Here is a 15,962-nt window from a genome sequence, read left to right as displayed (position 1 = left end):
TTATACTGATCATTGTTATCCCATAGGGACCTATAACACTGCACACACTGATCTCTTATACTGATCATTGTTATCCCATAGGGACCTATAACACTGCACACACTGATCTCTTATACTGCTCATTGTTATCCCATAGGGACCTATAACACTGCACACACTGATCTCTTACACTGATCATTGTTATCCCATAGGGACCTATAACACTACACACACTGATCTCTTATACTGATCATTGTTATCCCATAGGAGACTATAACATGCACACACTGATCTCTTATACTGATCATTGTTATCCCATAGGGACCTATAACACCGCACACACTGATCTCTTATACTGATCATTGTTATCCCATAGGGACCTATAACACCGCACACACTGATCTCTTATACTGATCATTGTTATCCCATAGGGACCTATAACACTGCACACACTGATCTCCTATGCTGATCGCTGGCGTGTATTAACACGCCTGTGATCAGTGTTATCGGCGCTTGACTGCTCCTGCCTGGATCTCAGGCACGGAGCAGTCATTCGTCGATCGGACACCGAGGAGGCAGGTAAGGTCCCTCCCGGTGTCCTGCAAGCTGTTCGGGACGCCGCGATTTCACCGCGGCGGTCCCGAACAGCCCGACAGACTAGCCGGGATACTTTCACTTTCGAAGCGGTGGTCAGCTTTGACCGCCGCTTCTAAAGGGTTAATACCGCACATTGCCGCGATCGGTGATGTGTGGTATCAGCCGCGGATCCCGGCCGTTGATGAGCGCCGGGACCGACGCGATGTGATGCGGGGTCGCAGCGCGACCCCGCTTCATATCGCGGGAGCCGGCGCAGGACCCAAATATATAAGTCCTGCGTCGTTAAGGGATTAAAGGCTCATCCGTTTTCCATAGACTTTAATGTTACAATTGTTTACTGTATCTGTTTCTTCTTCCGTTTCTTGACGGAAGAAAAAATACTGCATGTGCCGTCAAAAAAAACGGAAATGAGTGCAGACAGGTACAAACGGATGTAAAAGGATTGTAAAAAAAAATCCCATTGACATGAATGTTTTTTTTTTAAACCGTTTTGAATCTGTTACCAGCCTGAAAGAAACCGAAACGGAGATAAAAAAAACGGGGACAGACGTCCATGTGAACGCACTCTAAGAGCCAATTCACACTATGGAATTGCCGAGCAGAGAAATTCAGCATGGAAATTCAGGTGCAGCAGCATCTTATTGTCTTTAATAGGATTTTGCTGCTCCAAGCGCTCTGCAGAATTTCTGCAAAAAGAATGAATATTTCTTTCAGCAGAATGCGGCATTGACTGCAATGCTCTGATTCATGAAGGCGCAGGTCTGTGTGGTAATAGCGCCGATGAAAGCTTTTACAATGTATCGGCAGAGGGAACATGTATCACTATGCACTAGAAAGTTTAGCTGGGAGCAGAAATGTTTAACTACTATATATCATGATCCCAAAGGGATAGCAGCAGTATACAGATAGAGCTGGAGGGGAGATGTATAACTTGTATATATTCTGATACTACAGAGATAGCAGCAGCAGTGGAAACAGGCAGAGCTGGGAGGCGTATAACTATCATGTATCGTGATCCCACAGAGATAGCAGCAGCAGTATGCAGATAGAGGGGAGGTATTTAACTACTATATATTCTGATTCCATAGTGAAAGCAGCAGTATACAGATAGAGCTGAAGGAGGGGTCTAGGAGCTAGCAGGAGGGATCTGATAGGTGAAGATGCACCACTTTCTGACATATAAAACACAATGATTTTCTTTGAAACAGGGCGGTGATCACATGACCCAGTTACAGAAATATGTGCTGAAATATAACAGATGGCGCTGTAGGACTAGTGATGGTGCGTGTGAAGGATCTGGGCAGAAAATGTCTTTTTAATAAAAGGCAGGAGGAACAAGTTACAAGTCATCAGGTCTCAGATGATTCAAGTTACCTTAACATCAATTTGACGTAGGAATAACTCTCCACTAGCACAAAGCTGCTCCAGTCTCGTAGGAGGGAGGTGAGCGCCGTGTGAGAGATGCGACACAGAACCGTGCCATAGCGCCCATTGTTCCCGGGAGTATGGAGATGCTTTGGGACCGGCCTGGAAAAGAACAAAATCATCAAAGAACACAATGACCATGTGAACCCCCCGGTACAGGAGCCCATCACACTTACATGTCATGCTCCAGCAGTAAAACAATGCGGTGCACATGTAGCCAGCGTTGCCAGACATTGGCGTCCATGGAGAGTATGGGTTTCCAGTACGATGCAAACTGCGAATGACTGGAATCGGAATCGCTGTGCTGCAGGGATAACACCTGAAGGGGAAATGTAAGAAAACCACAGCTAAAGGTAACATAACACAACACAGCAGTGTCCTACAACCGCTGTGCCTCCAGCTATTGCAAAACTACAACTCCCAGCATGCCAGGACAACAAAAAGGCTGCTATACAGATCGGCCTAAGATATTTACCAAAGGCTGTCCGAGCATGTTGGGAGTTGTAGTTTTGCAACAGCTGGAGGCACACTGTTTGGGAAAACATTGCAATACTATATATCCTGCAGCACCACACACCAGGCTTACCGGGGTTGTTGATCCCGGGGGGATGTAGAAGAGGGGGACCCCATTCTTAGTGCTCTCCGGGATCTTGAAATGCTCAGGGACGCTGTCAAATGATTTCAAGTGGACCAGCATCTGATCGGTCTGACTGATGCTGCAGAATAAGAAGCACAAACTAATGTATCCAACTGTATCCGAGTTATGAGACACCTCCACAGGAAAGAAAACATAATAAACATAACATGTTTATCCTGATGCCTTAAAGGGGTACTCCGGCCCTAGACATCTTATCCCCTATACAAAGGATAGGGGAAAAGATGTCAGATCGCCGCGGTGCCGCTGCTGGGGAGCACTGGGATCCCCGCTGCGGCACCGCGCTCTCATTACAGCACAGAGCGAGTTCGCTCTGCACGTAATGACGGCCAGTACAGGGGCCGGAGCATCGTTACGTCACGGCTCCGCCCCTTGTGACGTCACGGCCCGCCTCTTTCAATACAAGTCTATGGGAGGGGGCTCGGCGGTCGTCACGCCCCCTCCCATAGACTTGCATTAAGGGGACGGGCCGTGATGTCACGAGGGGCGGAGCCATGACGTCACGCTGCTCCGTCCCCTGTATCGCCCGTCATTACGCACAGAGCGAACTCGCTCTGTGCTGTAATGATAGCGCGGTGCCGCAGCGGGGATCCCAGGGCTCCCCAGCAGCGGGACAGCGGCGATCTGACATCTTATACCCTATCCTTTGGATAGGGGATAAGATGTCTAGGGGCGGAGTACCCCTTTAAGGCATCAGGATAAATATGGAGTAATGGGATGAGTGTGAGTGCACGGTCTCTGTTACCTCTGCAGGGTGTTCCAGAAGCGCCGTATAACACTGGTCCTATACATACTGGTGATGGGCTTCTTCAGGGTGCAGCTGATGTCGTGCAGGATATCATAGCTCCCTTCCATTACTACCTCCACCCTTGTGCTGCGTTTAGTGAGGTCCAAGGGCCACGGGGCTACAGCCAGGTACTCCACACGCATGTTATGTTTCCACAACAGAACCAGTTTCACCTCCAGCAATCCTTAAAATGGGAAAAGACAACCAATAAATGAATTTGCCTCCATGAGTGGAGAACAGAGAGATCTCTCCTGAGAATGTGGCAGCAGCACCGCTCCACTCCTTCTCTATGGCATGCTGGGAGGTGTAGTTCTGCAATAGGTAGAGGCACACAACTCCCAGCATATATAGAAAAGTATCAGCCTTAGATATTTATTATATACAGATCTGTCACGCCCCCTCTCATAGGCTTGCATTGAGGAGGCGGAGTGTGATGTCACACGGGGGCGGGTCCGTGGTGTCACAATGCTCCGGCCCAGTGATCGCCAGTAATCAGACCCGTAGCGAACATGCTCCGGGTGCTGATGGTAACGGGGTGCCGCGTGAAAGTATATATCCAATATCCCTTTGGATAGGGGATAAGATGTCTTAGCGCCGGATTACCCCTTTAATGGAATCGCACCACATAGGTGCTATTTTACTGCAATGCCACAAAATCTGTAATATTTTTTTTTTAAAGAAATGTATCAAAACTGTACAGAATGTGAACTGACCTCAGTCCACTTATGAGTCTAATCAGTTCACCTGGGTGACCTCCAGCAGATGACTAGGTGCAGTGATGAGACTCCACACCCCTCTCTCTGCAAAGACAGAGGATTCATGGGAAATGTAGGCAGCACTAGGAAATCATTTCTGTTTGGGAATCAATATGGCTGAAACCCAATGCCAAAAACAGGTAAGCACAAGGCATACACAAGAAACTCTACATTATTCTTCTAATGAAGCCTCTGCTGTACTATATAAGCAAATGTGTGTGTGGGGGGGGGAATCAAACCTCAGCGGCTCCCACTGACCCAGTAGAGAGGGGCGGGGGTAGGTCAGGTCCTTGTTTCTGGTCAACGCTCTATGCACTGACAGTAGAAATTACCTTTTGTAATACGGATCTCTCGGATGCTGTATCCTTCCCTGAGCCGCACGGAGACCACGCTGATAATGTCGGCATGCACCTCTTTTTCCGCATGCTTCCTCCTGCGCGTGGCAAGTGCGGGGTTACTGCTGGCCGACACCAGGTGCTCATTGAACAGCTTGTGCTGAGAGCCTGGGGGCAGAAAGCAAACACGTGCATCAGAATAAACTATGAAGATCACTAGGGTGCCTCCAGCTGTGGCAAAACTACAACTCCCAGCATGCCCGGACAGCCAAAGGCTGTCCGGGCATGCTGGGAGTTGTAGTTTTGCCACAGCTGGAGGCACCTTGCTTAAAGGGGTAATCTGGTGGAAAACATTTATTTATTATTATTATTTTTTTTTTTTAAATCATCTGGTGCCAGAAAGTTAAAGGGGTACTCCGGTGAAAAAAAACTTTTTTTTTTTTTTTTTAAATCAACTGGTGCCAGAAAGTTAAACAGATTTGTAAATTACTTCTATTAAAAAAATCTTAATTCTTCCTGTACTTATTAGCTGCTGAATACTACAGCGGAAATTCTTTTCTTTTTGAAACACAGAGCTCTCTGCTGACATCATGATCACAGTGCTCTCTGCTGACATCTCTGTTCATTTTAGGAACTGTCCGGAGTAAAAGGAAATCCCCATAGCAAACATAGGCTGTTCTGGACAGTTCCTAAAATGGACAGAGATGTCAGCAGAGAGCTCTGTGGTCATGATATAAGCAGAGAGCACTGTGTTTCAAAAAGAAAATAATTTCCTCTGTAGTATTCAGCAGCTAATAAGTACAGGAAGGATTAAGATTTATTTAATAGAAGTAATTTATAAATCTGTTTAACTTTCTGGCACCAGTAGATTTAAAAAAAAATAAAAAATAAAGTTTTTCACCGGAGTCCCCCTTTAAAATGATTTGTAAATTACTTTTATTAAAAAATATTTACCCTTACAGTACTTATTAGCAGCTGTATGCTACAGAGGAAATTCTTTTCTTTTTGATTTTTTTTTGTCTTGTCCACAGTGCTCTCTGCTGACACCTCTGTCCGTATCAGGAGCTGTCCAGAGCAGCACAGGTTTGCTATGGGGATTTTCTCCTGCTCTGGACAGTTCCTGATATGGGCATCAGGTGTCAGCAGAGAGCACTGTGGACAAGATAAAAAAAGAAATTCAAAAAGAAAAGAATTTCCTTAGTAGCATACAGCTGCTAACAAGTACTGGAAGGGTAAAGATTTTTTTAATAGAAGTTATTTACAAAAAAGTTAAATTTTCTGGCACCAGTTGATTTAAAAAAATAAAAATAAAATAAAAAAATGTTTTCCACCAAAGTACTCCATTAAGGGACACTGCTCTATACAAAGCAAAAAGCCAAGAGACGAGAGGTGCTCACCACAGTAATACTCCGGATTCAGCGCCTCCCCCGTCCGCAAAAAGGAATACGGCAAGAACGCCTTGTGATAAACGTTCATGTCCGTCTGTCCGGATTCTACTTCGGGACAGGAAGAGAGGTAGGATCCCAAGGTTGCCATGGCAATAAACTTCATCAGCTCGACGTTGGGAACATAGCCGAAGCTGCAGTCATAGGAGTACACACCACCTACCTGTAATGTGAGAGGACACAAGGCAGATTAGGAGTTAAAAAGGCACTGTCTTTGCATAGATCAGTAGTACAAGCGAGTGGAAGAAACATTGTAATATATTTTATCAGACTAAAATGCTTCTTTCTCCTGTTATAAAGCTTCTTTCCTCCCAATCCTGCTGCTCAAATCTTCCTCTGTGAAAATCAGCTCAGCTTTGTCCTGTGTCTGCAAAACAAGCAATACAAGTCTATGGAGGTGGTAGGGGTGAGCTCTGCCTACCAGCTCTGGGAGAACTGCAAATTATAGATAAAGCCTGCAGAGAAGAAATCTGCTTTAAAATACCATATACAAATTATATAATGGAAATAAATAGTGCTGCTCTGCATGTATACACCAGACAGGTTATCCTGAAAAGTCCCCTGAATAGACGGATATGCTTTAAGGAAGCACTCTAGATATCAAATGCCAGATGCAGACTTTTTGGTCTAAGATCACAAAATTCACACATTTCATTTTTTTCTGGCTTTTTGATCCAATTTTGGCCCATATACCTATGGCGGAGTCTGAAAACTCTTATACAGTGGTAGCGGTAGCTCTAAAACCATATTGCACACTTGGTTACACCACAGGCTACCTTCTCTTTCAAATGTTTATAGATAACTAATGTCCCTCTCAAAATGGACTGGATGGAAGTGACAGAAAGAGGAGGGATTGCGGTTATAATAATGGTTTTAGGGTAAATTGATCGGCCCAGTTACCCTTATACGAGCTTGATCCAGCAACTGTTCTCCTTGTGTTCCCTGAGGAAGGATCATGTTTGCAAAAACACGCTAAGACAATGCATTGAATATTCTATGAGTGTTATGGTGGTGGGGTGGTCCTTTTTAGGATTAGTGCTCCATTAAAGGGACAGTGTTAGGGAGATAAGATACCATCCTTGTGAAATATCAAGTAATGTTATGAACTTCAATGCTGAGACCCTATGGGACTGTTCAAGGGGTACTCCGGTGGAAAACTTTTTTTTTTTTTTTTTTTTTTTTAATCAACTGGTGCCAGAAAATTAAACAGATTTGTAAATTACTCCTATGAAAAAATCTTAATCCTTCTAGTACTTATCAGTTGCTGAATACTACAGAGGAAATGCTATTCTTTTTGGAACACAGAGCTCTCTGCTGACATCACGAGCACAGTGCTCTCTGCTGACATCTCTGTTCATTTTAAGAACTGTCCAGAGTAAGAGAAAATCCCCATAGCAAACATTTGCTGCTCTGGACAGTTCCTGAAATAAACAGTGGTGTCAGCAGAGAGCACTGTGGTCGTGATGTCAGCAGAGAACTCTGTGTTCCAAAAAGAAAATAATTTCCTCTGTAGTATTCAGCAGCTAATAAGTACTGGAAGGATTAAGATTTTTAATAGAAGTAATTTACAAATCTGTTTTACTTTCTGGCACCAGTTGATAAAAAAAAAAAAAAAAAAATGTTTTCCACTGGAGTACCCCTTTAAAAGGGTACTCTGCTGCTAGATATCATATCCCCTATCCAAAGGACATGCCACCTCCCATAGACATGAATGGAGGGGGGTGTGCTGTGATGTCACGGGGTCACGGCCGTGATGTCACAAAATGTTCAAAACACTGGAGAACGGGAGTACCCCTTTAAGTATGCCTAGGAGGGGAAGACTATATTGTATATGCCATTGTATGTTTATTGGTTTATGGGCATATTATTACACATAAATGCCAGATAATAGTTATTATTGTGCATATACTGTTAAATTATGAAACGGTGACCCGATTGTGGGTTGTATTAAAGGGGTATTCCAGGCAAAAACTTTTTTTTTTGTACATCAACTGGCTCCGGAAAGTTAAACAGATTTGTAAATTACTTCTATTAAAAAATCTTAATCCTTCCAATAGTTATTAGCTTCTGAAGTTTTCTGTCTAACTGCTCAATGATGATGTCACGTCCCGGGAGCTGTGCATGATGGGAGAATATCCCCATAGGAACTGCACAGCCCCCGGGACGTGAGTCATCAGAGAGCAGTTAGACAGAAAACAGCAACTCAACTTCAGAAGCTAATAACTATTGGAAGGATTAAGATTTTTTAATAGAAGTAATTCACAAATCTGTTTAACTTTCCGGAGCCAGTTGATATATAAAAAAAAAAGTTTTGGCCTGGAATACCCCTTTAAAGCCTGAGAGGCCTTTGGTGACTTGCTACTTGGTGTTCTTTAGGTTACATTAATAAGGGTTTTATATAAGGGAATAGTTTACGGCTGCTCGTTTTGGTGATCGTTAGGTATTTGTGAATAAAAACCTGAATGTACATAAACCTAGGAATAAAATAGATTTGACACCATAAAACCAAATAATTCCTATTACCTGAACAAAGGAGCAGGCGATGGTTCCGCTGCGCAGCTGGTTCAGTAACGTCTCACACACTGCAACGTCTGGGACGCTAGTGACTCCATCTGTGATCACAATTATTCCTATGGAAGAATAATGATATATATATATATATATATATATATATATATATATATACACACACACACATCTGTACCACTGGAATCTACATTGACAGGGCAGAAATGAGATACGCGCACTCACCGGCACTGGAGTTGGCTGGCAGCAGCTGTAAAGCGAGGATCCCCTGCCGTATCATACTGATCAATCCAATGTCCGCCGTCACCATGGACACACCCATCTTTCTGCTAGGCACCTGGTTCTCATATTGAGGTAGGCAATCCTAATAAAACAATATCGATATATTGACAGAAGGTATACGGCCATCTTTTTTTTTGACCACTGACTCCCCTCCTCTTCCTTACAGCAGTAACACAATTACCAAACAATAATATAATGAAGTATATGCCGTTATCAGAGTATAATGTAGAGCGGTGGTCTTCAACCTGCGGACCTCAAGATGTTGCAAAACTACAACTCCCAGCATGCCCGGACAGCCGTTGGCTGTCCGGGCATGCTGGGAGTTGTAGTTTTGCAACATCTAGAGGTCCACAGGTTGAAGACCACTGATGTAGAGGTTCTGGTGTATGGATTGTGTTTACCTGTTTTAGCTAATGTGGCTGACATGAAGTTTTCAGCCATACTGATTCCAATTCCACTACTGAAAAGATTTCCTAGTGTTGCTTCATTTCCCATTTTAATCCTCTGGCATTGCAGAGAGAGGGGGTAGAGTATCATCACTGGAAATTTCCTAATGTGATCAACCTAATCATCTGGCTCTACTCCAGCAACCAGGAGCCTAAACTGCTGAGACCCATAATTGGGCTGGTGTCAGTTCATATTACGTGCAGTTTTGATGCATTTTACTCAAAGTATACACTGACAACAGAGATCGCAACAGTGTATAAAGATAGGGCTGGAGGAGAAGTGTATTACTAGTATATATACTGATCTCACAGAGATAGCAGAAGCAGTATATAGATAGAGCCGGAGGGAAGGTGTATACCTACTTTATATCCTGATCCCACAGAGATAGCAGCTGCGGTATACAGATAAAGCTAAAGTTGAGGTGTATGAATACTATATATCCTGATCCCATAGAGCTAACAGCAGCAGTATACAGATAGAGCTGGAGAAGAGATGTATAACTACTATATATCCTGATCCCATAGAGATAGCAGCAGAAGTATACATATAGAACTGGGAGGGGAGGTGTATAACTACTGTATATCCTGATCCCATAGAGATAGCAGCAGCAGTATATAGATAGAGCTGGAGAAGAGATGTATAACTACTATATATCCTGATCCCATAGAGATAGCAGCAGAAGTATACATATAGAACTGAAGGGGAGGTGTATGACTACTATATATATATATATATATATATATATATACTGATCCCATAAAGATAGCAGCAGCAGTATACAGATAGAACGGGGGGAGGGGAGAGGTATGGCAGCTAGCAGGAGGGATCTGACAGGTGATAATGTCTTTGTGTATTTCACAAAAAGTCAGCTGACCCAGGACACATTAAACATTGTAACTTTCTGTGGGTCAGACTGGTGACCACACAACCTAGTTACAGTAATGAAACAAATGGATGCAGCAGAACTAGAATAAAACAGAGTGTGCATGATATGGGCAGAAAATAAAATAACTAACAAACCCCAGAGTGCTTCCTTAAAGGGGTACTCCGCCCCTAGACATCTTATCCCCTATCCAAAGGATAGGGGATAAGATGTCAGATCGCCGCGGTGCCGCTGCTGGGGACCCCCCGGAATCTCCACTGCAGCACCGTGCCATCATTACTGCACAGATCGAGTTCGCTCTGCACGTAATGACAGGCAATATAGGGGCTGGAGCATCGTTACATCACGGCTCCGCCCCTTGTGATGTCACGGCCCGCCCCCCTCAATACATGTCTATGGGAGGGGGCGTGGCAGTCGTCACGCCCCCTGCCATAGACTTGCATTAAGGGGACGGGCCGTGATGTTACGAGGGGCGGAGCTATGACGTCACGCTGCTCCGTCCCCTGTATCGCCCGTCATTACGCACAGAGTGAACTCGCTCTGTGCTGTAATGATAGCGCGGTGCCGCAGCGGAGATCCCAGGGCTCCCCCCCAGCGGGATCGCGGCGATCTGACATCTTATCCCCTATCCTTTGGATAGGGGATAAGATGTCTAGGGGCAGAGTACCCCTTTAAAGGGGTTTTGCCAACATTTATTCCCAATCCACAGAAGTTTGAGCACCTTAAGTGTAATTTATCGTCTCACCTGAGTGAATGGACGGTACTGTTGCTGCAGCATTTCCGCAATCTTATTCTCAAAAGCACCTAACTGCAAGTAAACATGCTGGAGAAACGTCGGCAGCTTCTGCTCATCCAGTCGGCAGCCCTGCACAAGCACCTGCGGCAAAAGAGAAGGTGGTGGCCTGCACTGAAGAGAATGGCGCAGCAGGGACTGGTAGGCTGTGGCGTCTGCCATTACCTGGTGACTCTGCAGTCCAATGATGGAGGAATAGGCCTGGATGGTCACAAAGATTTCCGGCTGGAAAACCAGGCTGGATCCCGGGATACGGAAGGGCCTGAGGAGTCCGAGCAGACAGCGGGAGAGAGAATGGAAGATCTCATCGAATATTATCTCTTCTGTGGAGTCGTCCTACAGACAGAAAACATTGTCACAACCGCAGAAGTAGGACAAGGTATAGAAAAAGGTCTGGGATCAAAACGGCGTTTAAACGTCCATTTCATGCGATAGCGCCATTTTGAACCCAGACCTTTTTCTTTGCCTAATCCTGCTATAGTACAGACCGACCTGGCGATAGTATCAGCCCGGTGACCGGGAGGCCGCACCGCACTCTTACAACCACACGCTATTAAAATTGTTGTGTCTGCGACACGACAACCCAAGGTGAGCACATTAGGAAAAGCTTTTAGCTGTGATCTAATCCTAACTAAAATGTATTGTCCCATGAGAAGCTCTGACTTTTCCTTATCTCTGGGCACAACAGCAGAAGTGACATTTCTTGAAGGGGTTAATAATGAATAGAAAAACAGATCTGATAAAAAGAAAAAACAAACAGTGCCACCCCCTGTTCTCAGTTAGGGTGTGGTATTGCTGCTCAGTTCAATTAAAGTGAATGGAGCCAAGTTGTAATGATAAACTCAACCTGAGGACAGGTGTGGTGCTGTTTAGGGAAGAAGCTAACTCTGTTTTTCTATTTCTGGATAACAGCTTTAATCTGATAATCTAGAAAGTCTGATAATCTGAAAACGATAAGTGCAGGATGGTCTTAAAATTCACCAGATAAGAAGCCGAGAATATTCACTATATACAGATAAGTATCAGCCTAAGATATTCACTATATACAGATAAGTATTATCCTAAGATATTCACTATATACAGATAAGTATTATCCTAAGATATTCACTATATACAGATAAGTATTATCCTAAGATATTCACTATATACAGATAAGTATTCTCCTAAGATATTCACTATATACAGATAAGTATTATCCTAAGATATTCACTATATACAGATAAGTATTATCCTAAGATATTCACTATATACAGATAAGTATCAGCCTAAGATATTCACTATATACAGATAAGTATCGTCCTAAAATATTCACTATATACAGATAAGTATTATCCTAAGATATTCACTATATACAGATAAGTATCGTCCTAAGATATTCACTATATACAGATAAGTATTATCATAAGATATTTACTAGATACAGATAAGTATTATCCTAAGATATTCACTATATACAGATAAGTATTATCCTAAGATATTCACTATATACAGATAAGTATCATCCTAAGATATTCACTATATACAGATAAGTATTATCCTAAGATATTCACTATATACAGATAAGTATTATCCTAAGATATTCACTATATACAGATAAGTATTATCCTAAGATATTCACTATATACAGATAAGTATTATCCTAAGATATTCACTATATACAGATAAGTATTGTTCTAAGATATTCACTATATACAGATAAGTATTATCCTAAGATATTCACTATATACAGATAAGTATTATCCTAAGATATTCACTATATACAGATAAGTATTATCCTAAGATATTCACTATATACAGATAAGTATTGGCCTAAGATATTCACTATATACAGATAAGTATTATCCTAAGATATTCACTATATACAGATAAGTATTATCCTAAGATATTCACTATATACAGATAAGTATCATCCTAAGATATTCACTATATACAGATAAGTATTATCCTAAGATATTCACTACATACAGATAAGTATCATCCTAAGATATTCACTATATACAGATAAGTATTATCCTAAGATATTCACTATATACAGATAAGTATTATCCTAAGATATTCACTATATACAGATAAGTATTATCCTAAGATATTCACTATATACAGATAAGTATCATCCTAAGATATTCACTATATACAGATAAGTATCATCCTAAGATATTCACTATATACAGATAAGTATCATCCTAAGATATTCACTATATACAGATAAGTATTATCCTAAGATATTCACTACATACAGATAAGTATCATCCTAAGATATTCACTATATACAGATAAGTATTATCCTAAGATATTCACTATATACAGATAAGTATTATCCTAAGATATTCACTATAAACAGATAAGTATTATCCTAAGATATTCAATATATACAGATAAGTATTATCCTAAGATATTCCTATATACAGATAAGTATCATCCTAAGATATTCACTATATACAGATAAGTATTGTCCTAAGATATTCACTATACACAGATAAGTATTATCCTAAGATATTCACTATATACAGATAAGTATTATCCTAAGATATTCACTATATACAGATAAGTATTATCCTAAGATATTCACTATATACAGATAAGTATCATCCTAAGATATTCACTATATACAGATAAGTATCATCCTAAGATATTCACTATATACAGATAAGTATCATCCTAAGATATTCACTATATACAGATAAGTATTATCCTAAGATATTCACTATATACAGATAAGTATTGTCCTAAGATATTCACTATATACAGATAAGTATTGTCCTAAGATATTCACTATATACAGATAAGTATTATCCTAAGATATTCACTATATACAGATAAGTATTATCCTAAGATATTCACTATATACAGATAAGTATTGTCCTAAGATATTCACTATATACAGATAAGTATTATCCTAAGATATTCACTATATACAGATAAGTATTGTCCTAAGATATTCACTATATAGAGATAAGTATTATCCTAAGATATTCACTATATACAGATAAGTATTATCCTAAGATATTCACTATATACAGATAAGTATTATCCTAAGATATTCACTATATACAGATAAGTATTATCCTAAGATATTCACTATATACAGATAAGTATTATCCTAAGATATTCACTATATACAGATAAGTATTGTCCTAAGATATTCACTATATACAGATAAGTATTATCCTAAGATATTCACTATATACAGATAAGTATTGTCCTACGATATTCACTATATACAGATAAGTATTATCCTAAGATATTCACTATATACAGATAAGTACACTATATACAGATAAGTACACTATATACAGATAAGTATCTGTCTATAAAATTCATCATATCTGATAACCCAGCACCCACCAGGTCGCCTTCGTTCCCTGTATTTACCACAATCACAGTAGAAGGACTGAGGTCGAGTTCTATCACGAAGCGGTATTGCCGCGCCAGGAATGTGGCCCATGTTGATGGCACTAAAAGGAAGGGGCCGGGGCGGACAGGCTCTTCGGGCTGCCAGCCGTGCGGTATGACGCTCACCACTTCTAGTTCAATGTCACGTAAACCCTGAAAGACAAAAATCAGGAGGAAGAACAATGACACTTGACAATTGATAAAACTAAAGTTTATTGATGTTCTGCAACTTGTCAGCCCGGAGTCCAGGATTCTCTACACCGGTCGTCTCCAAACTGCGCAACTTCACATAATGCAAAACCGGTTGTGTTCACACAGTGGAGGTGTAGAAAATGTAGCAATACTGAAGTAAAAGGGCAATGTTGTAATAAAAAACTGGGAAAATGATGGCAAAAAGAAAGGAATGTATGAGTTTACTGTGTGAATATCCCCCAACACTCTGCAGGTCCTGACCTCTACCAGTCACCCCCAACACTTACCAGCTCAGATTCAGGGACAGGAGAAATGGACTGGTGAAGGTTACTGAGGAACCACGCCAGGCGGACATTGCGGGAGAGGCGATAATCCTTCTTCATCAACAGGAAGACCTGACTGGCCTCCTCCACCTGCAGGAAACCAGAGAAAAGAAGTAAAACATATATAAAAAAAAGTGCGTATCCTCATAGTAAGAGCAATTATACTAGTTATATTCTTGTATATAGGAGCAGTATTATAGTAGTTATATTCTTGTATATAGGAGCAGTATTATAGTAGTTATATTCTTGTATATAGGAGCAATATTATAGTAGTTATATTATTGTATATAGGATCAGTATTATAGTAGTTATATTCTTGTATATAGGAGCAGTATTATAGTAGTTATATTCTTGTATATAGGAGCAGTATTATAGTAGTTATATTCTTGTATATAGGAGCAGTATTATAGTTGTTATATTCTTGTATATAGGAGGCAGTATTATAGAAGTTATATTCTTGTATATAGGAGGCAGTATTATAGTAGTTATATTCTTGTATATAGTAGCAGTATTGTAGTAGTTATATTCTTGTATATAGGAGGCAGTATTATAGAAGCTATATTCTTGTATATAGGAGGCAGTATTATAGAAGTTATATTCTTGTATATAGGGAGCAGTATTATAGTAGTTTTATTCTTGTATATAGGAGCAGTATTATAGTAGTTTTATTCTTGTATATAGGAGCAGTATTATAGTAGTTATATTCTTGTATATAGGAGGCAGTATTATAGTAGTTATATTCTTGTATATAGGAGCAGTATTATAGTAGTTATATTCTTGTATATAGGAGCAGTATTATAGTAGTTATATTCTTGTTTATAGGAGCAGTATTATAGTAGTTATATTCTTGTATATAGGAGCAGTATTATAGTAGTTATATTCTTGTATTTAGGAGCAGTATTATAGTAGTTATATTCTTGTATATAGGAGCAGTATTATAGTAGTTATATTCTTGTATATAGGAGGCAGTATTATAGTAGTTATATTCTTGTATATAGGAGCTGTATTATAGTAGTTATATTCTTGTATATAGGAGCAGTATTATAGTAGTTATAGTCTTGTATATAGGAGCAGTATTATAGTAGTTATATTCTTGTATATAGGAGCAATATTATAGTAGTTATATTCTTGTATTTAGGAGCAGT

The 15,962-nt window shown here is 40.7% G+C and overlaps 1 protein-coding gene across 11 annotated transcripts in view; it reads right to left on the bottom strand.

Annotated features, from left to right (window-relative positions):
- The window catches only part of SZT2 (SZT2 subunit of KICSTOR complex), a 167,548-nt gene that overhangs the window by 129,566 nt on the left and 22,020 nt on the right, over window positions 1-15,962 (bottom strand). For all 11 annotated transcript variants that reach the window (XR_008846705.1, XM_056533045.1, XM_056533036.1 and 8 more), the window contains exons 2-13: window positions 14,782-14,907; window positions 14,282-14,455; window positions 11,075-11,245; window positions 10,862-10,993; window positions 8,730-8,868; window positions 8,502-8,608; window positions 5,931-6,141; window positions 4,531-4,701; window positions 3,402-3,627; window positions 2,588-2,717; window positions 2,178-2,320; window positions 1,951-2,103 (exon numbers count right to left, since the gene is read on the bottom strand). Coding sequence is in view for 10 of the 11 variants with exons in the window: in XM_056533045.1 (XP_056389020.1) it covers window positions 1,951-2,103; window positions 2,178-2,320; window positions 2,588-2,717; window positions 3,402-3,627; window positions 4,531-4,701; window positions 5,931-6,141; window positions 8,502-8,608; window positions 8,730-8,868; window positions 10,862-10,993; window positions 11,075-11,245; window positions 14,282-14,455; window positions 14,782-14,907 (1,883 nt within the window). In the remaining variant the exon portion in view is untranslated. The remainder of the gene's footprint in view (window positions 1-1,950; window positions 2,104-2,177; window positions 2,321-2,587; window positions 2,718-3,401; window positions 3,628-4,530; window positions 4,702-5,930; window positions 6,142-8,501; window positions 8,609-8,729; window positions 8,869-10,861; window positions 10,994-11,074; window positions 11,246-14,281; window positions 14,456-14,781; window positions 14,908-15,962) is intronic.

The sequence above is a fragment of the Hyla sarda genome, chromosome 7 (genome assembly GCF_029499605.1).
Source record: "Hyla sarda isolate aHylSar1 chromosome 7, aHylSar1.hap1, whole genome shotgun sequence".
Lineage (NCBI taxonomy): Eukaryota > Metazoa > Chordata > Amphibia > Anura > Hylidae > Hyla > Hyla sarda.
This window is presented reverse-complemented; position numbering and strand designations above follow the sequence as displayed.